The sequence below is a fragment of the Schistocerca gregaria genome, chromosome 1 (assembly GCF_023897955.1).
Source record: "Schistocerca gregaria isolate iqSchGreg1 chromosome 1, iqSchGreg1.2, whole genome shotgun sequence".
NCBI lineage: Eukaryota > Metazoa > Arthropoda > Insecta > Orthoptera > Acrididae > Schistocerca > Schistocerca gregaria.
The window spans coordinates 347,840,956-347,868,312 of record NC_064920.1 but is presented as its reverse complement, the minus strand read 5'-3'; the positions used below and the strand labels follow the sequence as shown (position 1 = coordinate 347,868,312).

General features: G+C 39.1%; 1 protein-coding gene across 2 annotated transcripts in view; it reads right to left on the bottom strand.

Moving 5' to 3' along the window:
• The window catches only part of LOC126345047 (A-kinase anchor protein 10, mitochondrial), a 101,457-nt gene that overhangs the window by 21,464 nt on the left and 52,636 nt on the right, over positions 1–27,357 (bottom strand). For both annotated transcript variants that reach the window (XM_050002071.1, XM_050002072.1), the window contains exons 7-8: positions 23,868–23,976; positions 23,396–23,567 (exon numbers count right to left, since the gene is read on the bottom strand). In XM_050002071.1, the coding sequence (XP_049858028.1) occupies positions 23,396–23,567; positions 23,868–23,976 (281 nt within the window). The remainder of the gene's footprint in view (positions 1–23,395; positions 23,568–23,867; positions 23,977–27,357) is intronic.

Below are 27,357 nucleotides of genomic sequence, written 5' to 3'. Positions count from 1 at the left end.
CTGCTCAACCTTCCACCAAATCACTGATGTATACAGAGGATAATAAAGGTTCTATTACATTCCCCGGGGCACTCCTGGCGATATCCTAGTCTCCGATGAGCAGTCACTATCGTGTCCCATAACTTAACAAGTCCTCGAACCACTCCTATTTCTGTGAGCCTGTTCCACGTGCTTGTATCTTCTTTAACAGCCCGCAATAGGGCAATTTTTGGAAATCTACAAAAATGGAATCTGCCTCTTGTCCTTCATCCATACTTCACAGTAGATCATTGAGAAAAGTGCAAGCTGAGTTTCACATGAATGATAGTTTCTAAAACCATGCAGATTCGTGGACATCAGCTTCTTGGTCTCAAGAAAATTTATATTTCAATTGAGAATATGTTCAAGGATATGTTCAGGGATATTGGTCTGTAATTTTACAGGTCTGTTCTTTTACCCTTCCTGTATAGAGGAATCACCTGCACTTTTTTCCATTTGCTTGATACTTTGCACTGAGTGAAAGATTAACAATAACTGCAAGCTAAGTAAGGGGGCCCATGCCATAGAGTACTCTCTGAAATATTGAATTGGGATTCAATCCAGATTGGTGACTTGTTTGTCTCCAACTCCTATAGTTGTTTCTCTACACAGGGATGATACAGTGGTGTGTTCGATGGTCAAATGATGATGATGATGATGATGATGATGATGATGATGATGATGATGAAGACGACAACAACAACTCCCAGTCATCTCGAGGCAGGAAAAATCCTTGACACACCGCTGGGAATCGAACCCGGGACCTCATGCGCGGGAAGTGAGAACGCTACCACAAGCAAATGATGATATGTTTGAACAATTCTATTGCGTGACTAATTTCTTGAAAATGACATTTAAAATTTGAGTGTTAATTTTGCTATGTTCAACTGCCACAACAGATTGGTCGAAAAGTGAATGGATTCTTCAACTGCCGCACCAGACTGGTCAAAAAGTGAATAGATTCTTCAACTGCCACACCAGACTGGTTGACAAGCGAATGGACAGAAGACTTAGACCCACTTAGCGATTTTACATAGGAGCAGAATTTTCTCCTTGATAGTGGTAGTAGTTGTATTCTTCGCATATAGATATTTCCACGGACACACGAATTTCTACTAACCTTTCCTTGCAGTCATTTTTGTGTTCTCTTTTGAACCAAGAGTGTAGCAGCCTCTGCTTCCTCAGCAGTTTCCAAATCTTGTTATTAAATCATGGTGGTATTTTCCGTCCTTAATCCTCTCACTACACACATAACTCTACAGTCCATGATTTAAAATCTCCTTCAGCTTTGCCCATAATTTCTCTACGTTCATCTCACTTGCGCTACGTGATGTCAGATCATTGTTTAAGTGAGATGCTAACAACTGCTTATCTGCTCTTTCTAACAGAATCTCTCTCCTAGCCATCTTAACTGATTTATTAACTTTCAAACTACTGTTGCTATAATGACATCATGATTGTTAATCCCCTTTCCTAAATTGATGTTGTCGATAAGATCTAGTCAACTTGTAGCTACAAGGTGTAAGATATTTCCACTGTGTATGGGCTGCCGGACTAGCTGCTCAAGACAATTTTCAGAAAACATGTTCAAAAGCACTTCACACAATTGTCTGTCTGTACCTCCTGCAATGAATCCATACACATCCCAGTCTATATATTCTGTAGGTCACCTCCAACTAGCAATGCATGATCTGGGTATTTATGTGTAGTTGACCATAGACATTCTTTGGTTGGCTCTAGAACTGTCACAGCACAATCAGGTGGCCAGTAAAAACAACCAACAATTAACTTGGTCTCACCTAGACCTGTTAAATGTAACTAGATAACTTCAATGGCATACTCATCTTCGACCTCAATGAGACAATACTTCTCTCAACTACAGTGAACACATTTGGGAACTTAGTTACAAATACTTTGATAATTTACTGATAAAATTTTGACTGTCTAATTGACTTTACTCTGAAGTCAGTCTGATTTCCCCTGCTGCATATCGATTAGCGAGTTTTCATTAGAGTACCTGAAACTATCGCCTAGCCTAAAAAACCATCATGTGCACTACAACAGTGCTCTGCTAACTGAGTAGCTGCTTCCTTTGTGTAGTGCACACCTGACCTATCAAGGGGAGTCCTACAAATCCCCAACCAATAACGCAGGTCTAGAAATCTGCAGCCAAGACCATCACAGAGTCAATGAATCCTTTGGTTGAGACCTTCCACTTGTCTCGAAACCAAAGGAACCCTATCAACTCTGGGAACAGTACTGCAAATTGGGAGCTCTGCTTGCACTCATGCATGAAGCCAGCAGCCTTCAACACTTCCATCATCCACCTGTATTGTACTGATTAAAATGCAGGTCTTACCAGCAAAAAGAACTAATTCTGCTTCTTGTATATTACACAAAACATCATTTGCATCCGTGAGAAACAAATAAGCATCCCTGGCATTACGAAACAACTGAAGGAGTTGAAAACAAATAAGTCACCAGGCTTGAAAGGAATCCAAATTCAGTTTTACAAAGAATACTCTATGTCATTTGCCACTTGCCTCTCAATCAGCACAAAGTGCCAAGTGACTGGAAAAAAGCACAGGTGACTCCCGTATATAAGAATGGTAAAAGAATGGATCCGCAAAATTACAGATCAATATTTTTTACTCAGTTTGCTGCAGAATTCTAGAGCATATTCTAAGTTCAAATGTAACAAATTCCCTAGAGACCGAAAAGTTCATGTCCATGAATGAGCATGGCTTTACAAAGCATTGCTCGTGCAAAACCCAGCTTGCTCTTTTCTCATTTATATTTTGCGAACTACGGATGAAGGGCAACAGACAGATTTCATACTTTTGGGTTTCTGAAAAGTGTTCAATATGGTACCCCATTGCAGACTGTTACTGAAGGTATGTGCATATGGAGTAGGCTCCCAGATATGTGATTGGCTCGAAGACTTCGTAAGTAATAGAATCCAGCATGTTGTCCTCAACGGCGAGTATTCGTCGGAGACAGGAGTTATATAAGAAGTGCCCCAGGGAGGCACAATAAGTCTGTTGCTATTTTCCACATAAGTAAATGATCTGGCAGACAGGAAAGGCAGCAATCTGCAGCTGTTCACTAATGATGCTGTGGTGTACAGGAAGGTGTCAAAGATAACTAATTATAGGTTGACACAAGATGACCTAGACAAATAGTTGGTGTGATGAATGGCACCTTGGTTCTTAACATAGAAAAATGTAAGTTAGTGCAGATGAGTATGAAAAATAAACATTAGTAGTGTCCTGCTTGACACAGTCACATCATTTAAATTTCTGGGCATAATGTTGTGAAGCAATATGAAATGGAAAGACCAATTGTAGTTCATCTGTAAAGGAGACCGGTTAGAGGATACTAGTGTGACCTATTCTTGAGCACTGCTTGAGTGCTTGGGATCCACACCGGGTTGGATTGAAAGAAGACATCGTAGCAATTCTGAGGTAAGCTGTTAAATTTGTTACCACCCTGTTTGATCAGCATGCAAGTGTTATGGGAATGCTTTGAGAGTTCAAGTGGGAATCCCTGGAGGGAAGAAGACTTTCATTTTGAATAAAACTACTGAGAAAGTTTAGAGAACCAGCAATTGAAGCTGACTGCAGAACAATCCGACAGCCGCCAACATACATTTCGCGTATGGACCACAAAGATAAGAGAAATTAAGGCTCATACAGAGGCATAGAGACAACCATTTTTACCTTGCCCTATCTGCGACTGGTACGGGTAAGGAAACATCTAGTTGTGGTACACGCTACCCTCCGCAAAGCACTGTATGGTGGCTTGCAGAGTATGTGCAAAGGTGTAGATGTAGAATCTGTATATTCCCTTACTTCCAGTACTCACTGCACCCCTACCTTCTATATGATTCCTAACATACACAAACCCAACCACCCAGGATGCCCCATTGTGAATACAGTAGTTACTGCATCCCCACAGAGAGAATCTTTGCAATTGTGGACCAACATCTCCAGCATATTAACTGTAATCTAATCTCCTATTAAAAGACGCCAACCATTTCCTCTACCAATGCTCTATGTTCCAGTTCATTTACGATCTGGTGTCTGCTCATCACTCTTGATGGTACATGATGTCTACACCCTATTATCCCCAATGCCACTAGTGAACACTAACTTTTCCAAGCCTGACTGACTCCAAACTTATAACTTCTGTTCTGATCATCATGCCCAACTAAATCCTCACCCATAATTACTTTACCTCTGAAGGCATCACCTACAACTTTATCCACAGTACATCAAGGGGCACTTAAATGGTACCATCCTATGCAAACCTATTCATGAGCTGTCTAGATGAGTCCTTTCTAATCACCCATAATCTCAAACCCCTCTCGTGGCTCAGATTCAATTATGTTATCTCCATGATCTGGCCTGAGGATACACCAATTAACATTTCTCCAGAATCTCTACACCTTATCCCCCATTTACTCCACCCGGTTCTCCATCCCAATAAGCCATTTTTCTGGCCTACAGAACCATGTACGATTTTATATTTAAATGCTAATATATTTTGTGCAATTTGTTGGAAATATTAGGCAATATAACATATTCGTATCAATGTACAAGTAGTCAACCTATTTGTACATTGATATTAATATGTTACTATGGCTCATTGGGTCAAATATCAGTTAACAGAAAATTAGCAATGTTAAATGCACTGGTGAGAGCCGAGTGTCCACAGGAGGATGACTGAATACAGAAGCAGTTGCCATCCAAGGTGGCAATGGTTCAACAAACATTCTCAATACATCAACAGGTGAATGTAGAAGAGTTTTGTCTATGCACCAGATGACATTATGAAGCCAAGTACAATTACAGATTTAGAGTAACATACAACAGATAAGTGTTAGGTCAAATGTTATATAACTAACTGTGGTATTATTTTTCCTTGTAGATTAATGCACTTGCTCCAATGATGTTCCAGTGCCTTGATCCCATCTCAAAAATGAGTTTCCTCCAAGCCTTCAAAATAGTTGTTAACTCCAGCTATCAATTCTTTGTCTGAAGTGAATCTTTGTCTACCAAGAAAAATTTTCAGTTTCGGGAAGAGATGGATGTCTGACGGAGCATATCAGGTGAATAAGGCAGGTGTAGTAACAAATTCATACCTTAGTTCATATAGTTTTGCATGGGCACGCATTGCCTTGATGGAAGATGACTTTCTTCCTCGCTAAACCTCACCTTTTTTCACGTATCTTTTGTTGCAGTTTGTCCAGGAGGATAGCATAGTATTCTCCAATAATTGTTTGCCCAGTGGGGAGATAATCTACAAACAGAATCCCCTTCCTATCCCAGAGCACTGATGCCATGACCATTCCTGCCAAAGGAACTGTCTTTGCTTTCTTTGGTGGCAGAGAATCAGCATGTTTCCACTGTGGGGTATAGTAGTGCACCCACGTTTCATCTGTGGTCACAAACTGACACAAAAAATCTTGTTCGTTTCTCCTCAAACAGGCCAAACATTGTTCCGATACGTCCATTCTCATGCATTTTTGATCCAGCGTCAAGAGTTGCATCACCCATCTTGCAGCTAATTTTTTCATTTCTAATTCTTCAGTTAAATGTGATATACCCTTTCAGATGACATCTGGCAAGCGTGAGCAATTTCACGCAATTTCAATCAGTGATCCTCAATGACCATTTTGTGCACTTTTGCAATGATTTCTGGAGTAGGCACACATCTTGGCCAACCATTGTACAGATCATCATTTAAGCTCTCCTGGCCAAATTTAAATTCATTTGTCCACTTGGCAATATCTGAATAAGATGAAGCATAGTCCCCCAGTGTATTCTGGAAATCGGCATGAATGTCTTTTGCTTTCATACCTTTCTTTATGAAGTACTTAATCACTGCTCGAAACTTTATTTTGTACATCTTCACAAATCACTATGCAGGAACAATAACAGAGCCAAGTCACCGCCACAGCTCTCTTCTGAGAGCACTTATGTGGCACGTGTTTACAGGCAACAGTCCAATGAATATCACATGAACAACTCATTGCGCTAGCGTTGACCTCTCACGGTGATTCCGAGAACTTTTCAAACCACCCTTGTAGTTTTTTATAAGCATTTTTGGACATATTTTATAGTGACCTTAAATTAACTTTCAAAGTTCTGAATAATTTTACTGAAATAAACAAAACACTCATATACTCGAGACTGTCAAACTGATAGTAAGAGTTTTCTCCAATAATTTCATATAATTTATGGAATATTTACTATGAAAAAGTTATATTCAAATGTTCAGTTTCACAAATTAGAGATAAACCTAGTCAAAGTTATGCCACACACACACCCCCCGTCCTTGTCCTAAAATCTACCTGGGCTATAAGTGCTATAAGTTGTCCTTTCTGCTCTCTTCCGAGTTTCCTCAGCTTTTATGGCTGTCAATCTGGAAGTATGTCATCATTTTTTTTCATTCTAGGCACCATTTGGTCTCTTGCTTCCTTTTTCACTTGTCTCTAACTTTGCTCCTTCACGTCCTCATTGCTAACAGTGGCGTGGTCTCTGTTGATCTTGTTACTTCTGTCAGATAGCAGCCTTGAGTGAACTATGGAACAGCTTCAGTCACAGCTAGTTCTAGTTTTCTTTTGGATACAAATACATTCTTTGGGCACTTTGATCAGATTATACTATGTAGGCACTCATTTGCATTTTCAGTCTTTTCAGCAGTGCATCTGGAGGGAACTGTATCAGATGCCAGCCTCTGATAAACAGATATTGTTCTAACAACAGATGGGCTGAGAGCTGTATGGACAGAAGTTTTATGTGATTCTGCTTCTCCTTTGGCATGGGCATGATTACAGAAACATAAAGAATTCTCACCTTTAGGGCACTTCCTGTGTTGCGGTTTCTCATCAGTGCTGATGCAGTGTTGCAAATATTGCACTCTTCATTGGCATAGTATCTGGAGTACTGTCAGCAATGGCTCTTCTATAACAATGAGACAGCCCGACTTTCCTTTGCCACAATTCTCAACCCTGATCTCCAAGTTGTTTTGCAATGTGATTCACACAGTCTTCCTCCGTAGTTTCTGTGCTCCCATGGACATTCAATTGAATTAATTATATTGTTTCTACATTTCTCTTTCGAATTTCACAAAAGCCTTTCGTATTACAACTGTGCATATATGAATGAACATATTTAAGGGGAAAAATCACTATTTTCTAACCAGACTATCCCCTTAAGCAGAAATGATCAAAATCCTGTTATTCGCTGTGTAGTTTCTTAATTACTAATGATGTAATATTATAGTTATAGTTTATAATTTACAATGCATGTGACCAGGTGATGGTGAAATTTCCTATGAGTAAATATCTGTTTGTTTCTAAATTAACATGGATCATTTGAAGGCTGTCATTCTCCTCTTTTCAACAAATGTTTTACTTTAACTTTTGAAGTATGAAATTTTTGGATATTCATATTCAAAACTCTCATACTCTAAAAATTTTCGATCTTTAATTGGGATTATTTCCAAAATTCAGTACCTCAGTTACCAAGCCCTGATTTTTCTGTTTCCAAAAATGCCTAATTTCATTAAAATAATTTGTTAGTTTTTTAATTACTCAAATTAGAAAATTCCACTTTCTTGAAACTTTTTGGCAGGCTTTGGAATTGCCCAAGTGCTTTAAAATCAAAACCATAAAAGAGTGCCCATTACTTTTGCCATTTTTTAGTTATACGAATCTTATTTAAACTTATGTCATTGTCTGTTGTATACCTGTCTCTTCTAGTTTTCCTGATTTTAATGTCATTATTTAATAACGTGATACATGTACATATTACACCATTTTGTGATTTCTGATTTTATGTTTGCCAATAAATGTGTGTGGTGCACAGTACCACAGTCAGCCTGTGGTTGGATTTCAAAATGTAATCATCAGGTAATTTGCCGTTCATTTCAGAAGGCATTATGTTAATATCACTGTAGGCAGTCTGTTCAACTATCAAAATGTACAGCCGGTGTCAAAATTGTTTAAATCATTGTGTTAGTTTGCAACCAGAGAATTTTGTGATATGGTGCTTATTCATGTAACTAGCTAACCTGGCTCAGATTTTTAGATGACTGTTTGTTACAAAGCTGATCATCAGACAGCGCACGTTGACTGTAAATAAATCTGAAGAGGTCAAATACCAATTTAACATATGTTCGTCTCTTCCATTAAAAGCTGGAGGACAGCAAATAAAAAAAGAGACCAAGAGAAGACTGAGGCTGAGTATCAGGTTAGTAGGCTTACACTGTGACACTAATTAACTCACTTGATATGTAGATACTTTTGTACCATCACCACTATGTGCACGCTCAATCAGATTTAACATTTGAAATCTTAGTATATGCCATCTACAGTAAGGGTAAGATGTATGCAATTTTATTTTTTGTCTACAAGTGTGCAAAATGATTACTTCATTCTAATAGATATTTTTATCTCCCTTGGAGGGAGAAATTATTTAAATGGATTTAGAGAAGTATTCATTGAGCGCTCGCTGGCTCTCTCTCTCTCTCTCTCTCTCTCTCTCTCTCTCTCTCTCTCTCTCTCTCTCTCTCTCTGCTGAACAGTGAACATCTGTGTGGGGATAAGCTAGTAAAAAAAAAAACGTAATGTAACACACTTTATAATCCATGTCAAATCTCAGAATATTATTGAAGAATTATTATTGACAGCAAAATTATTACACTATAATTTTCTATTTTGCTCCCCAAGAACTGACCTTACTAAAGATGTAAAAAAATTATGTTTGCAGCCAGTCAAATTTATTTCGACTAATAACTTTCCTCTAACTCTCAAGCAGCTTTTTCAACTTCATTATCCACCTACTAAAGAAGCAATGTGGCAAAACACTTTTTCCAATACAAAAAAAAACTTATTCTTTAAGAGTCACTTATCATTAATCTTTAAAATGCATCAATGTCTAGGCATTTATGAATTGAGGGCATTTGCTCAGGCATTTGTCCTAACTTGTAAATGCCCGGTATTTTACACCACTAGGTAGGAGATACTTATGACAGGACTGAAGTAGTTAGTAGAGAGAGGATGTAGGACACAGATCTTGCACTGAGGTGCTTTGCAGATATATGAGTTTTGATGCAAGTGACTGGGAGGAAGGGTGGTTTAGGGTTGAAAAGGATATCATGTGGGTTGGGTTGATGGTGGAATACGAACGTGGGAGGGCTGAGGAGGACAGTGGGATGATATTTCACATTTCAGGGCATGGCACGGGGTAGTTGAAATCTTGGCAGAGAACACAATTCAGTTGCTCTAGTCCAGGATCATACTGAGTCACAACGGGTATGCACATCTGTGATCTGACAGTGGGTATATGAGTGATGGTATGTTGGTTGGGGAATAGAGTAAGATCGCGATTCAGTTGCTCCAGTCCAGCATCGTACTGAGTCACAGGGGATATGCACATCTGTGGTCTGATGGTGGGTATGTGAGGGTTGGTATGTTGGTTGGGGAACGGGGTAAGGGCAATCTGCTTCTGGACAAGGTATGGACGGTAATTTTCGGTCCCAAAGACCTCAGTAAGACCCTTAGTATATTCAGTGAGGGGCTCGTCATCACTACAGTTGTGACAACCCCAGGTGGATAGGCTGTAGGGGAGGGAAGGTCTTGGCATGAATAGGGTGTCAACTGTCAAAGTGGAGGTTTCGTTTGTGGTTGATAGGTTTGATGTGAATAGAGGTACTGATGTAACTATTCCTTGAGGTAGAGGTCCAAACTGAGGAAGGTGCAATGTTGAGCTGATGACGACGTCGAAGTGAAGCGAATGAGGGAGAAGGTATTTAATTCCGAAGGAAAAGGTTGCAGGCTTAAAGCCACTCAGACATTGGGAAAGGTACTGCTCAACAGCGGCAAGGCCACGGGCATTTAGAAATTTAGTGTATACAGAGGTGACAATGACATGTACGGTGCCAAGTAAAGAAACAGGAACTAGGGAGAGTTGGTAGAGGAAACACCGGTGTTTTAATTATATGGTGGATTACTGGTAACAGGTTGGAAGTGGTGGCCCACAAGGGCAGAAACTCACTCTGTGGTGGTACAGCAATCAGCAACAATGGGATGTCCTGGGGAGGGGGGAAGGGGGGGGGGGGGGTTCAGTTCGTGTACTTGAGGAGAAAGGGGGCAGCAGATATAATCAGATTGAGCAGGGTCAGTAAGGAACATGTTTGAGTAGGGAAGAAGATGGGGGACACGAGAGACTGTTAGGTAAGAGAGGGAAGAAAATACATATGGTTGATGGGAGACCAGAAAAACATGACAATGCAAGTAGGAGAAGGGATACAGTGAAATAAATTTTAAGGTTCAGGAATAATGATATCAGTAGGCACAATGTGAGATACAAGATGCTGAACCAACAGTCCACACGAGCACATAGAGAACTGCTGTGTGTGGACGATACAGTTAATACAGAGTGGCTCGAAGTCGAGAGCTCCACAGATTATGTGGTTAACAGTTGGAAAGTGTGTGTGATATGGAAGGCCGCAAGGAAAGATGGGAAAGTAGAGAAAGAAAAGGATGGACTGTGGGTGAAGTTATGCAAAAGAGAACAGTAACAAAGGGGAAAAGTACTGGATTATAGGAACGGTATGGTTAGGGGTGGAAGAATATACAACTGCTTCCTCTGGGAGTATGCAAGGTACAAATGGCTCTGAGCACTATGGGACTTAACATCTGTTGACATCAGTCCCCTAGAACTTAGAACTACTTAAACCTAACTAACCTAAGGACATCACACACATCGATGCCCGAGGCAGGATTCGAACCTGCGACCATAGCGGTCACGCGGTTCCAAACTGAAGCACCTAGAACCGCATGGCCACACCGGCCGGCGAGTATGCAAGAACAAAGGACATGATGGGCACCAGATAGTGAGCTTTTAGGTGCAGCAGTAGCTTAAGCTTTAACAATGCATTAGTGTCTAATGGTAACTGCAGTGAAGCACTTCATATAGGTAGCTGTGCTTTTGAAAAAAAAAAAATCAACAACACAAACAAAAATGTGTAACAGTGTTCCACCAAAACAAAGTGCAGCAGCTTGAAGTTAAGTTGCAAACCCTAAATAGCTCTGTTATATGCATCACTGAGCACTGGTGCAAGGAAAGTGAAATTGCCTATGCAACTTTACCCTCATATATAATAGCATCTTCTTATTGCAGAGTTTCAATCAATCAGTCATGTATTTATATTAAGAATGAATTCCAATATAAGGTTAGAAGTGCCACTCTCTCTCTCTCTCTCTCTCTCTTGGTGAAGAAAAACACTTTGAAGGGTCAGCAATAGAGTTATCATCTCAAAATGTTCCCAAAACACTTGTCACATTATTGTATATCGTTCTCCTGGTGTTGATTTTGACATATTGCGGACTTTCATATCATTTTTGTCAAATTGCACAAATAAATGTTCCTATGGGAAAGGCAACCAAGCTACATTCATGCAAAAGAATCTACTCCAAATCAGTCATGCAAAACTTTACTGTACAGTTAAGTCGTAAAACCTGGGACAATGTATTGCACAAACAGATGCCAGCAAAAGTTCTGTCATTCCATGTCACTGTTTAAGGTCAAATTTGAAGAATCATTTTCCGAAGTCCTACTTCCCTTTGGAGCACTGAGCAAAACAAAACGGTTTACCAGTGGGATTACAAAATCTGCCGAAATCTTCGGACAACTCAGCTCTATAAAGAATACATGCAGTGACCCTGGTTTTGTAAGCTATTACAAAAACTACAAAAAAATGTACAGAAAGGTACTTCAGGCAGCTAAAAAGTCAGCTAACAACAAACTGATAAAAAATGCAAATAACTAAAGTAAAGCTGCTTGGGCTTTAGTTAAACGTGAGACTGGAAATAAAAAAAGAGGATACACTCAAACATTAAAATCCAGAAATCAGGCAATACAACCAATCAAAAAGAGCTGGCTAACTTCATAAACTCATACTTCACCAGTATCGCAAAAGACCTGCAGAGCAAATTTCCAGAAAGATCTGATATCCCAGTGCAAAATTACATTAAAAAATGAAATAGTTCAGCTCACCGCTACCGAGAGAGAAGTAAGCAGTACCATAAAACAATTAAAAAATAAATCCTCAACAGGATTGGATGAAGCCCCAGTTTGTGCATGAAAAGTGTGCATGGACAGCATTAAAGCCCCTTCAAGTGACATCATTTACCAGTCTTTTAAGATTGACTGCTTCCCAGACTACCTAAACTAATTAAAATCATACTTCTTTACAAAAACAACACAGAAAATTGCAGGCCAATTGCTTTACTTCCAGTATTTTCCAAAATAGTGGAGACTTTAATGAAAAATAGACTTATGAGCTACTTAAATAAACATAATCTTCCCTGCAACAAACATCATGGCTTCAGACCACACAGTAGCACTGAAACCGCAATAGCTCAGTTTACAAAAATTGTTCTTGAATCACTACACAAATATGGTTATGTAATTGGAATTTTCCTAGATCTATCAAAGGCCTTTGATACCGTTTATAATGACTTTCTTCTACACAAGTTGGAGTCTCTAGGAATCAGGGGAGTGCTAAATAAATGGTTCAAATCGTACCTAAATAACAGGGTGCAGAAATTTCACATAGTACATCCAAATGTGTGGTAAATCACTTATCCAATCCACAGTATGTTAATATAGGAGTCCCACAAGGAAGTGTTTTGGGCCCAATATTGTTCTTAATTTATATTAATGATTTCCCACAATGTATGGAGCATGGAGAAAAAGTACTTTTTGCTGATGACAGCAATATACTGATTACCAGCAAGACACCTGATCCACTATTGAAAAAAGCCAATGAAGCACTAGCAGATGAACATATCATGACTATCTCAAAGAGGGGCTCCACAGCATGCCATGTGCTTAGAGTTCTTGCATCAGTATGCAGTGGCATCTGTGTAAGGTCAGTTTACTTTCATTATATGCATGCATCCTTAGCTACGGAATAGTCTTTTGGGGAAATAATATCCAGAATCCACAAACAGTTATCAGATTACAAAAAGAGAGCTGTAAGAATTATGAAAAAATGCAATAAATGGGCTCGTGGCAAAGAATTATTTAAAAACTTGGGCAGTCTTACTCTTCTTTGTGAGTTTATTTTTCAGACCATAATGTATACCAGAAAAATCTTGACAATTATATATCTAATAACATTCATGATCATAACACAAGGTTGAGTCATTGCTTCTATTTAGAAGAACAGTCTTGATTATTGTGGCGTGATAATCTATAATAAGCTGCCACAGAATACGAAAGAAATTAGCAGTATGTATTCTTTTAAAAATACTGTAAAACTATTTTTTCAAGAGCATTCTTTCTACACTCTGGAAGAATATCTTAAATGAAAACCCAAGAATTGTTGGGAACACCTAGCTTAAGTTATACCTGACATCATATATATATATATATATATATATATATATATATATATATATATATATATATATAAGATTCCAAGACTTAACAAGTGGGAAAGTGCCGGTAGATAGGCACAATGAATAAAACACACAGAATTTAAACACACACACAGAATTTGAGCTTTCGCAACCGGCGGCTGCTTCGTCAGGAAAGAGGGAAGGAAAAGGAAAGATGAAAGGATGTGGGTTTTAAGGGAGAGGGTAAGGAGTCATTCCAATCCCGGGAGCGGAAAGACTTACCTTAGGGGGAAAAAAGAATAGGTATATACTCTGCGCACGCGCGCGCACACACACACACACACACACACACACACACACACACACATCCATCCATACATACACAGACGCAAGCAGACAAAATATGGCGGGATAGAAGGTATGTGTGGCACTGATCCGGAACAGGGAAGGGGATGATAATTAGGTACAGGACAGGGACTGGTGAAAGCTGAGGACAAGGGTTAAGAAAACAAAGAATACATTGCAAGGAGAGTTCCTACCCGTACAATGTCCACCCCCAGTAGCTGAGTGGTCAGCATAACAGAATGTCATACCTACCAATCCAGGTTCGATTCCTGGCTGTGTCGGAGATTTTTTTCCGCTCAGGGACTGGGTGATGTGTTGTCCTTATAATCATCATTTCATCCCCATTGACACGCAAGTTGCTGAAGTGGTGTCAACTTGAAAGACTTGCACCAGGCAAATGGTCTACCCGACAGGAGGCCCTAGCCACACGGCATTTTCATTTTACCTGTGCAGTTCACTAAAGCTGATGATGGGATAAATCCAGTTGGCACAGGACGTGACATAGTTGAAATCTATCACATCCTGTTGGCTGGCCTGCTCAGCAACTGGGTGGGCAGCTGTCTCATGGTCACAGATTGGTGGTGACTATAAATGCGTACAGCCAGTTTGCTAGTGGTCAAGCTCACACAGAATGGACCACAGCAATTGCAGCTATGTTGTAGAACACATGGTTTTTTTCAAAAGTGGTCCTGCCTTTGTTGGGATAGGAGATGCCTGTGAAAGGACTGGAGCAGATAGTTGTGGGAGGATGTATGGCACAGGTCTTACAACTAGGGCTATTGCAGGGATATGAGTTGTGGGGCAAAGATTTGGGAGCCAGTGTGAAGTAGGGATGGACAACTATTTTGCAAAAGTTCAGTTGGCAGTTAAATACAATAGTGGGAAGGGTGAAGAGGATGTTGGGGAGGATATTTCACATTTCAGAGCATGATGAGAGGTTGTTAAAACTATGACAGAGAACATGGAGACAGTTGCTCCAGTTCCGAGAAAGTGTCATGAAGGAAGGGAGGGAGGGAGGGAGGGAGGGAGGTGATGCTATTTGTAGCTGGAGAGTTAGTATGTGGGTGATGATAGTTGACTGGGGGGACAAAGCACAGGAGAAATGTTTTTGAACCAAGATTGAGAGGGTAATTTTGGTCTGTTAAGATTTCAATGAAACCCTTAGCATATCTGGAGAGGGACTATTGATCACTACTGATGTGATGCCACAGGTGACTAGGCTGTATGGCAGGAAATTCTTGGTGTGGAACAGATGGCAGCTATTGAAACGGTGGCATTGTTGGTGTTTGGTAGGTTTGATGTGGATGCCTGTACTAATATCACCATCCTCAACGTGGATGTTGACAATGAAGGAAGTGGATTGTTGGGGTGAAGATGACCATGTGAAGTGAATGGGGAACCCATTCCCAATTGATCATATGCCCGCAATAAACCTAGACACCAGACCCATCTCATACATTCTCTACCACCATCTACTGCAGTCCTGTCACGGGCATTCCACATCAAAAGCAGGGCCACCTGTGAATGCAACCACATGCTCTATCAACTAGTAGCAATCACTGTGCTTTATTCTATGTGGCAATCACCATTAACACTCTGCCTGTGGACATTCACTGCGTGTAATCATGCCTCAGCAATGCCTCTGTGACATGGTTACCGCCGTCGCTGGTGGCGCAGTGTTCCTATTTACAAGAGATTTAGTGATATTTATTTTACAATTACCATTCCCAACTTTAGCCCATCTAAAAAAGATACTTGTCCACATTGAGCTACTTCCTCCTTCTTGTAGACATAGTAAATGCCTTGTCTGGCACCAAAGTCCCATAAGGAACCTTAACAAGGAGTCCTGTACTCCATGTCTTCCAACCCAAGATGTTAGTGTCTGGAAAAGCTTCAAGGCCACTGTAGTCTGCATGGTTGCCCCACACAACTGCCAAGGTCAGTCATGTACTGCCTCCAAACACAGCTTGGACATCACACCATCACACGTGAACTGCATTCGTAGTCCACGAAACACATTTGGACCACCCATCAGTTGTTGCTTATTAAACTGTCCAGCGAGATCAATATCAATCGCCACTCTGCCTGTCACGCTCTAATGGCAACCGGCAAACTGTGACCAACAGACAGCTTGACCACCTAGTTGCTGCCAGCTAACAAGACGTGCTTGACTTCAATGACCATTTCACAGTCTGTGCCATCTGGATTCTGTCCACCACCAGCAGCTTTTCTAAATTCTGCAGGTGGGAACTCTCCCTGCAACATATCCTTCATTTCTGTACTCCCCTGGCATCAACCTTGACTAGCCCCTTTCCTGCTCCCACTCCAGCAATACACACTTTTTATCCCACTGGCACACCTGCACAGTCCTTTCCCCTCCCCCACTTGTCTCCTCTCCCCTTTGCCCTCCCCCTTGCAGCACAGCCTCATTATCCCGCGGTTGGCAGCCCACAATCGTGTCCTCACCATGTACCAGCACACTTCCACAGGAAGTGCTAGCAAATGGCTACAAAGACTTTCGCAATGGAGTCCCTGAATAAAAAATTCTTGCCACATCAAATTTAGATACAATACAAGTTCCCCAAGACTGTATCCATCTTCATTATCTGGGGCTAAGCCTCACTGTCCTGAAACTGATGAGGCTCCCACTTTTATACCCAGAGGATGGCATCTGATTGGCTGGATTACACCGTGATGGCATCATGGAACTGGCATGTACTGAGGTGGTACTAAGTCCACAGATTATATTTGCATTCTCTATCCAGCACTGCTTGCAGTGATACCACTCACATCAGACAGCAAACTGTGCTTCCTCTGTGCACTTTCTTTATCAAGTGCACACTTCCATGCATTATTAAATGCATATCCGGAATCTCTATTACTGTTATCTTCACATCTAATTTCAAATATTTCTCTGAGCACAGTCCCAATAGTTAAATATGTGACCAAGAATTCTCATTTACTCAAACAAAATCACTCGTTTATTTAAATAGGACATGCTTGGCCACTGCTAATTTTTCGAAATTCCTGTATTCAAGAGGCCACTTATAGTCAACAATGATTGGCAACAGTCTATACAGACTAACTTTTGCCATACAAAGAATATTATAAATTGCCAGTACTCTCAGGCCGAGATTATCTTTAATGGGTTGCAACATTTCCTTAAATTTCCTGGGTGGTGAGGCGATGGGTCCGATTCTTTGCTGTTTAGGACCTCATCTATCTCACTACCTGTTGCACCACTGAACGGAGGCCACACTGTGCGTTGGTTTTCCTGGCTTGGGGGTGAATGGCAGCACGCCTCTGTTTCCTCAAGACCAATGCCCTAATAGCATGGACAGAATACTCATACCCTCTGAACATCACTGTCAGATAGTTCATCTATATGCCAAGGTTGTCCTCGTGCAGAATAGCCCATATTCTGGGTACTAGGCTGTCCAGCACAACTCTCTTCTGTGCTGGATAGCGAAAGTTATGTCCGTTGAGATGCAGGTCCATATGCATCAGTTTTCTATGCACAGAATGGCTGTATCATCCATCCAGTTTCCTTTCAACCAACACATCTAAGAAAGGTGTCTTCCTGTCCTTTTCCACCTCCATCATAAATATTATGTTTGAGTGCATACCATTCATATGGTCTGCAGCACCTCACAGCCCTACAGCAAGATTAAAAATGAATCAATATCATATCAGAAGAAGCATGATGGTCGGAAGGGGTCACTGTTCAACACTTATTCTTCAAAATCCTCCATGAAAAAATAAGATATGGCTGGTGACAGAGGCAAACCCATGGCTGTTCCATCAGTGATTTCATAATAACTTCCACTATAGAAGAAATGAGTAGTCATCAAGATGTGCCAAAATAATTCCAAACTTTTAGGGGCGAAATGAATGGCCAACAGTTTTAATGTGTCTTTCACTAGTAACTCCGTAAAAAGGAAAACTAGGTCAAGGCTGATCATTACTTCACTTAAGCCTATCCTCCTCTGTTTTATGGTTGCAACAAACACATGAGAGTTCTTAATATAATGTCTACAGTGTTTGACCACAGGCACAAATAATTTAGTTAAGTACGTTGCTAGACTGCATGTGAGAGAGCCAACAGCACTAACAATTGATTTCAATGGTGCAACATCTCTGTGCAAGCTGGATGACCTACATCCTCTTAGCCTTAAATTCTTCACTAGTTTATCAAGGATGCCAGAGTTCTTTCGTATCTCCCCTTTCTTCCTACTGTGTGTCAATGTGGGATCCCGTTCAAGACTCTTGTGTGTGCCGTCTTCCAAAAACATGATGACTTTCTTATGATAATCTGTCTGTCTGTCTGTCTGTCTGAGGATAATCGCAACATTCCTCTTGTCACCCGGTAAGAACTAACTCTCCCTCCTCCAACAATTTCAGTCCTTTTTTCTCCACCCTGTTAATAATGCACTTAAGGGACTTGGCTGTCACCCAAGGCACAAAAATCCAGCTAATAGCAAGCCTTACCTCACCTGCTGCTTCTTAAGGGGGAAGCCACACTGTTTGACTCCACTGATAATTTTGGCAGCTGGTAGCATTTGTGGAGCCAGAGCAAAGTTCAGTCGTCTACTGAGAACTAATATGGTGGTTTCATTGGCTTCAAATTTCTCCTTCAATTCCTTTACTGTCTATTCAATGTACGTACTGAATAAGATTCAGGACAGGCTACAATCCTGTCTTACTTCTCAGCTATTACTTCTCTATCATATCCTTCAACTCATAACGGCGGGCTGGTTTCTGCACCAGCTGTATGTAACCTTTCGCTCCCTGTATTTTACCCTGGGAATGTAAAAGCAGGATTATACTGTATATGCCAAATTTCTGCTTTGTTTTTAAAGTCCCAGAGGTTTTCCACATATTAGTCAACACCCTGAATAGTACTTCCACCTTTCAGCTTTCTGTTCTTGGCTTAGTACTGCCTTGTCATCTGAGGTTTTGATATTCATACAGTTGGTTCTCTTTTCTCCAAAGGTCTCTTTCATCTTCCTGTACACTGTATCTATCTTTCCCAAAATTATAAATGTTTCTACAGCCTCGACCTAGCCATTCCTGCTTAGCCATTTTGCACTTTTTGCCAACTTCATTTTTATATGTCTGTATACCCTTTCACTTGTTTCATTTGCTGTGTTTTTGTATCTTCTCTTTTCTCTATTTTATCACCTGCTGCCTTCATTATTTCACCTCTCAAAGCTACCCGTTACTCTTCTACTGTATTACCTTCCCCAATTCAAGTCAAATGTTGCCCAATTCTCCTGAAACTCTCAATAATCTCTGGTTCTTTTAATTTATCCATGTTCCATCTCCTTGACTTCCTACCTTTTTGCCATTTCTTCAGGTTTTTTTTTTTTTTTCTACAGTTCAAAACCAATAAATTGCGGTCAGAGTCCACAACTGGCAATGTCTTACAGTTTAAAATCTGGTTTTGAAATCTCCATTTTACCATCATATAAACAATCCGAAGTCTTCCAGTGCCTCTAGGTTTCTCCTGCATATACAACCTTCTCATATAATTCTTAAACCAAATGTCAGTCATGATTGAATTATGAACTGTGCAGAATTCTACCACGTGAACACCTCTTCATTCCTTTGTCCTATTCCACATTCTCCTTTTAGTTTTTGCCCTTCCATTTACTTCTATCAAATTCCAGTCTCCTATCAGAATTAAATGTTCTTCACCCTTAACTATCTGAACTATTTCTTTTATGTCATTATAGATTCTTTCAGTCTCTCTATCATCTGAGGAGTTGGATGGCATGTAAATTTATACTGTTCTCGTGAGCATTGGCTTTGTATCTATCTTGGCTACGATAATGCATTCACTATGCTTTTCACAACAGATTAACTGAATTCTTTTTATCAGTGGCTCCATGATGGTATGTATATTTTATACGAGTATGTTAATTCTCTGGTGTTTTATACCATTTGATACCAGAGCAGAAGTTAAATTTATCAGTGCTATTCATCCGTGTGGCATGATCTTCGGTCTCGAAATGCCCTGACAAAATTATTAGTTCGCTGCACTGTTTTCATTCTCGCAACCTGGTTCACACAATAAACAGCATAAATAAAAGACGAATTGTGCTTCATATTTTTATAGCAATCGAATTCAAATAAATACAGGAAAGAAATACCAAGAGATCATTTTAAAACATTTTTACATGTCACTTCTCATCCCCAACCCAACCCTATGTGTAGTAGGGGTATTTAAACCCCCCACTCCTTTTATAAAAATGAGTCATGTTTATACCAAAATTGGTTGAAATTACTTCAGGTATCCTTGAGTTATGCTTCTTGCAATTTTTCACTCCCATCCTCTGCCATTAGGGTGCGCGGGTATCTTACTGTTACAGTAATGATTTTAGAAATGGCAAGTGATGTGACAAGTTCAGCAGAAATTACTTTTACACACACACACACACACACACACACACACACACACACACACGCCACACTCGCCTGCAAGTGAAACATTATCAATGGGCCTGTCTACAGTTAAAACTATCAATTCTACACTATACTGGTTATTATTGCATAATTTTACATGTTACCCCAGCCCACCCACCACCCACCCATCAGTACTGTTGTAAAAGTGACATGTATAGTGGGTCATGTATTTGGAGGAAACTGCTCCAGATATTTCTGAGTTATGATACTAAGTCACATCTTTTCACCCCTATCCCCACCCCATTGATCTAGTGGTTTAGAAAGATATGTGGAATGTATGTATGTAGATACATTGATTTTTATAAATATACTGCTATTCAGAAACCTTTAGAGGTGTGCACACAACAATTTATGAAAGTTTCATCATAATTAGATGAATGGTACAGGAATGAATATAAGATTAACATACAAAAAACTATTTATTTTTTATATATTGTATTAGATCTATTTGATTTTGTATTTACAACCCTGTACTCACCTGACTAAATGTTCTACTCATCTTGCCACCACGCTTCAGTAACTACCACTACACCTAACTTCAACTTACCCATTTCCCTTTTTAAATTCTCTAACCAATCTTCCTGGTTACGGGATCTATCATTCCACACTTTAATCTGTAGAATGCTAGTTTTGTTTTCCTTGATGATGATATCCTCCTAGAAGTCACTGCCCTGAGATCCAAATGGGGGGAAAAATGATGGTTGTGGTTTCCTCTTATTTCAGCCATTCACAGAAGCCATGTTGGCTTCTGTTACCCTGCAACTAATGTAAAGGCTGCTGCCCCTCTTCATGAACCATGTGTTTGTCTATCATCTCCACATATACAATTCTATTGTGGCTACACCTACAATACAGCTATCTATATCACAGAGACACTCAAGCCACCCCACCTTGGCACTATAGATTTTTTTATTTAGTCTACAGATGATATCGTATCCTATTTGTTGGTCTGAAATTTGTTCTTTATTAACTTGTTAGTTTAGTCCAACTGGGTCAATAATTTCATCCAATACTTGTACAGCACTCTTGGGAGACATTGTCAAATATGATTAGTAGAATGTTTGGTTGAGCTGAGTTTAGGGCACTCAATTTCAAGGTTATTGTTGATTGAATTGATCTGGTATGACCTCTTCCATATACAAGGTCTGTTCAAAAAATTCTGGAATATTGTCCACAAAATTTTTGTACACTTACCTTTTACTTATTGTGTATGGCGGCCTTTGAAATACTCTCTTTCACAATTGATACACCATTCCCAATGTCATTTCCACTTCCAGAAGCAGTGTCGGTACACCTTTTGCTAGACTGCGTGAAGTGTAGTGTGCTAATATTCTTTTATTTCATCTATCGTTGCAAATCTTCATCCTTCCAACAGGGTTTTCAACTTTGGAAATAAAAATAAATAAATAAAAAGGTCTGCAGGGCCCAGGTCTGGAGAATGATGAGTATGAGGGAGCACAGCGATTTTGTTCTTTGGGCAATAGTCACACACCAACAGGGATGGATGCAAGGGTGTGTTTTCGTGACGCAAGAGCCTTAAATTGTCTCACCACATTTCAGGCCATCTCTTTCTTACATTCTCTCACAGGCGACAGTAGCACCATCAATTAACAGTCTCTCACTGTGGCATGAATTCATGATGAACTAATCCTTCAAAGTCAAAGAAAACTATCAGCGTGGCTTTGACATCTCACTTGACCTGACGAGATTTTTTTGGTCTTGAAGAACCTTTCCCAATCCATTGTGAAGACTGAACTTTGGTCTCAACATCATAACATAGAACCATGTTTCATCACCAGTTGTGATTCTCCCAAGGAACACTTCATTTACATGATCCAAAAGCTCTTCACAAATTGCAAGGCAAAGGTCTTCCTGGTCTTGGCCGATGAGCTGTGAAACGAACTTGGCGGCACCATGATGCAATCCAAGGTGCTGTGACAGTTTTTCACAACATGATCCAACTGAAATGTTACATTGCTTTGCAGTCTCTCGAACAGTCAGTCTTTGTCTGGCACGCACAATTTCATTGACATTCTTGACATGTGTGTCATTGATAGACCTCGAAGGGTGTCCTAAATGAGAGTCACCTTTAACTTCAGCCCAGCCATTTTTAAACTGTGTGAACTAATCATAAAACCACAAACAGATTAGGCACTCATCACTATAGGCTTCCTGCAGCATTTGGTGTGTCTCTTTAAATGTTTTCTTCAGTTTCACACAAAATTTAATGCAGACGCATTGCTCTTCCAACTCTGTCACCTCGAAATTTGCAAATCGTACAACAATGTTCTACTCAATACAGCACTGAACAATAGTTACCAGACATACAACAATGAAACTTCTGGCAGTTACACAATAAACACAGGTGTATGCAAGGATGCCAACTCCATTTCACTCTAATGCACCATTGGTAGAAAAATATGAATGTTCCGGAATTTTTTGAACAGACTTCGTAATCTCTTTCTACGAAATTTAGCATGTGGTTTTTGCTGTGATTTTAGTGAATTTGTGATAAGTTTTGATTGCTGATCGTTACTAGATAGGACTGAAATGCTGTCAGCAAATGTTATGGAGTAAAGAGACACCTACCAAAAATTGTTGCCTTTTCTTTAAATTTGTGATCTCATTATCACTTTTTCCAGGAATAAATTGTACACCAACAAGAACAAGACACCCTTTATCTTAATCCCATATTGATTTCAAATGGTTCAATATGTTCCTCAAAATGTTTAGTTTTCACAATGTGTCAGAGCTTATTTGATTAGTTTCCTAATTTTTATTAATTTCATTGTTAACTTCAATATTAACATTTTTCTGTTGTAAAATGCAACTCTCATATCACAATTTCTGTTGTAGTTTTATTCATTTTATTTAAACCTTGAGAGTAGACTAGCTGGATAGTTACTGACAACATGCAAATCAACCAGCTTGTTATACTCATGTTTATTCGAGTTTCTGAAGTGATGTAACTTAAATTTGCCACAATTATATAAATCAAGATGTATGTGTAGTTCATAGAAAGCTGACCTTCTACATGAAAATAACAAATAGTCCATTGTCATAGTTAATAATTTAATATACTTTGGAAAATACAGTATCACCACATTCACTGATATAAGGTTCCTCATAATCAACAAGAAAAACAATTACCTGTGTCTTTTTCTGCGCCACAGAGAATCTGGATCATACAATTGTCTAGAGTCAATGCTCATTTGTCTGTCATCCAGTTTGCAAACAATTCTGCGTGGAGTTGATGAACTATCCTCTGTGGCAAGTAAAGTGTTTTGGGCTGACAGACTCAACTCACTACTGCACTCTGAACCTGAAAATACAAAGAGAGAACGTACTAAGAATGTTTGTAACAGTGAGCGTGGTGGGAGGAAGGGTTGACAAAGACATGGACAAAAATGCACAGATAAATAAAATGGTACTCTTAAGTCAGGTAAAAATAAATATACTAAGCACAATAAAACATTAATATAAAAATTTAAATAATACAGTAACAAACAAAATATTTTATTGGGTTCTTCTTCTAACTTCTTATTTATCTTTTTTTATATTCCTCTTGGGTTACTCATCATTTATAAACCAATTACATTAACATATACCATCAGGCACTTACCACATTTCCGACTCCGCAACAGAAGTGACGAACCAGACTGGATAGTGCTTATAAGTTCTGAGAGGTAGTTAAAGAACAGCTGTGATGACTGAAATGGTTGAAGATAATTCTGAAACAAATTATGCGTGTGACTAGTTATTGTACATGAAAGGAAAACAATATTATTGGATAACTACAAAAACAGCTTTATTGTCATGTGGTATGTCACCAACCAGAATCTGATAAGCATGTTCTTAACCCATGTATGCCTGAACACTGTGAGCTTAGAATCATACTGCAGTTTGCTTGATAAAGCTGTGCATGTTGGCAAAATAATAAATAAAACTGATATAAATACACATATATTACTGTTTAAGCTAATGGAGAATCCAAAAGTTGCAGTATGGGAAAAAGCTTTATAGCTAAATTTTGTGGAGAAAATCATGAGAGGAGGAATAATTTAACTTATTTTTTATTCCAATTATGACATGTCACTGTCACACAATTATGCAATTTGTCATTAGATGTTAGATGGTTTCTATAAAACAAAGAGGAAAATAGTAGTGAGATATGCAATACAGATATGAAAATAAAATATTAATACTACTATTACTACTACTATCATAATAATGAACACATTACTGGCAGACTGAAACAAGGAAGTGGCAAAATATCTATCAGAAAGAACAAAAACCGAAGTACAAAAATATTATATGATACATGCATATATGAAAAATGATGATAATGCAATTTTCTGCTTCCCAGATATCATAAATTCACAACTAGGACACTTTTACAGCAATAACAACTGTCATGCTATTACATTGCATTCAACTGGTATGATACTGCTGATCACAAAGATAGCTAATGATACATTTTCTTTCCTATGCCAATAGATTGTAAATAAAATGTATTAATAAAATAAATAAATAAAAAGGCTCTTGTCAATTCTTAGATTAAGGAAATGTGAGAATTCCGTATATAGACATCATCAAATTTTCAAAAGCAAAGATCAATTATCATCACTAAAAAATCTACCTTATTTTCAGAGTGGAAAGATACTGTTTATGAAAACAGCCCCCATTTTTCATTCCTGTCCTTCCTTCCCTGTACTGTAAAATTCTTTAAAGATAGTCATTCTTGTTTCTTTTTCTTTTTACTGCCTACTCAATTGACAATATTTCACGCACTAGCACAATTTAATTATGTAACACTTCACTTATTTTTCAGCTCCATTTAAACTGAACAAAATATCATTTAACCCTCCAACAACAAGTGATTTTCCAATTTTTCTGTAAAAGATTGCAAGGCAGTTTTATTCAATAATTAGAATAGTTGCAAGGATAATATTAAAGGAACGTGACAAAAAAAAAACAAAAAACAGTTCCGAAGTGAGTTTTAATTGCCACTTTAATTATATAATGTGGGAACGTGAAAATTGTATTCACTGTTACACATTATTAAAAAAAAATTCTTAGTGTGGTAAAGGGTTTTAAATTGTAAGACATTTCTAGGGGCAGATGTGGACTCTGACCACAATCTATTGGTTATGAACTGTAAATTAAAACTGAAAAAACTGCAAAAAGGGGAATTTAAGGAGATGGGACCTGGATAAACTAAAAGAACCAGAGGTTGAACAGAATTTCAGGGAGAGCATAAGGGAGCAATTGACAGGAATGGGGGAAAGAAATACAGTATAAGAAGAATGGGTAGCTTTGAGCGATGAAGTAGTGAAGGCAGCAGAGGATAAAATACGTAAAAAGATGAGGGCTAGTAGAAATCCTTGGGTAACAGAAGAAATATTGAATTTAATTGATGAAAGGAGAAAATATAAAAACACAGTAAATGAAGCAGGCAAAAAGGAATACAAACGTCTCAAAAATGAGGTCGACAGGAAGTGCAAAATGGCTAAGCAGGCATGGCTAGAGGACAAATTAGGGATGGAGAGGCTTATTTCACTAGGGGTAAGATAGATACTGCCTACAGGAAAATTAAAGAGACCTTTGGAGATAAGAGAACCACTTGTATGGATATCAAGAGCTCAGATGGAAACCCAGTTCTAAGCAAAGAAGGGAAAGCAGAAAGGTGGAAAGAGTATATAGAGGGTCTATACAAGGGCAATGTACTTGACGACAATATTATGGAAATAGAAGAGGATGTAGATGAAGACAAAATGGGAGATACGATACTGCGTGAAGATTTTGACAGAGCACTGAAAGACCTGAGTCAAAACAAGGCCCCCGGAGTAGACAACATTCCATTGTAACTACTGACGGCCTGGGGAGAGCCAGTCCTGACAAAACTCTACCATCTGGTGAGCAAGATGTATGAGACAGGCGAAATACCCTCAGACGTCAAGAAGAATATAATAATTCCAATCCCAAAGAAAGCAGGTGTTGACAGATTTGAAAATTACTGAACTATCAGTTTAATAAGTCACAGCTGCAAAATACTAACACGAATTCTTTACAGACGAATGGAAAAACTAGTAGAAGCCGACCTCGGGGAAGATCAGTTTGGATTCTGTAAAAATGTTGGAACACATGAGGCAATACTGACCCTACGACTTATCTTAGAAGCTAGATTAAGGAAGGGCAAACCTACGTTGCTAGCATTTGTAGACTTAGAGAAAGCTTTTGACAATGTTGACTGGAATACTCTCTCTCAAATTCTGAAGGTGGCAGGGGTAACATACAGGGAGCAAAAGGCTATTTACAATTTGTACAGAAACCAGATGGCAGTTATAAGAGTTGAGGGACATTAAAGGGAAGCAGTGGTTGGGAAGGGAGTGAGACAGGGTTGTAGTCTATCCCCGATGTTATTCAATCTGTATATTGACCAAGCACTAAAGGAAACAAAAGAAAAATTTGGAGTAGGTATTAAAATCCATGGAGAAGAAATAAAAACGTTGAGGTTCGTCGATGACATTGTAATTCTGTCAGAGACAGCAAAGGACTTGGAAGAGCAGCTGAACGGAATGGGCAGTGTCTTGAAAGGAGGGTATAAGATGAATATCAACAAAAGCAAAACGAGGATAATGGAGTGTAGTCAAATTAACTCGGGTGATGTTGAGGGAATTAGATTAGGAAATGAGACACTTAAAGTAGCAAAGGAGTTTTGCTATTTGGGGAGCAAAGTAACTGATGATGGTCGAAGTAGAGAGGATATAAAATGTAGACTGGCAATGGCAAGGAAAGCGTTTCTGAAGAAGAGAAATTTGTTAACATCGAGTATAGATTCAAGTGTCAGGAAGTCATTTCTGAAAGTATTTGTATGGAGTGTAGCCATGTATGGAAGTGAAACATGGACGATAACTAGTTTGGACAAGAAGAGAATAGAAGCTTTCAAAATGTGGTGCTACAGAAGAATGCTGAAGATTAGATGGGTAGATCACATAACTAATGAGGAAGTATTGAATAGGATTGGGGAGAAGAGAAGTTTGTGGCACAACTTGTCCAGAAGAAGGGATCAGTTGGTAGGACATGTTCAGAGGCATCAAGGGATCACCAAT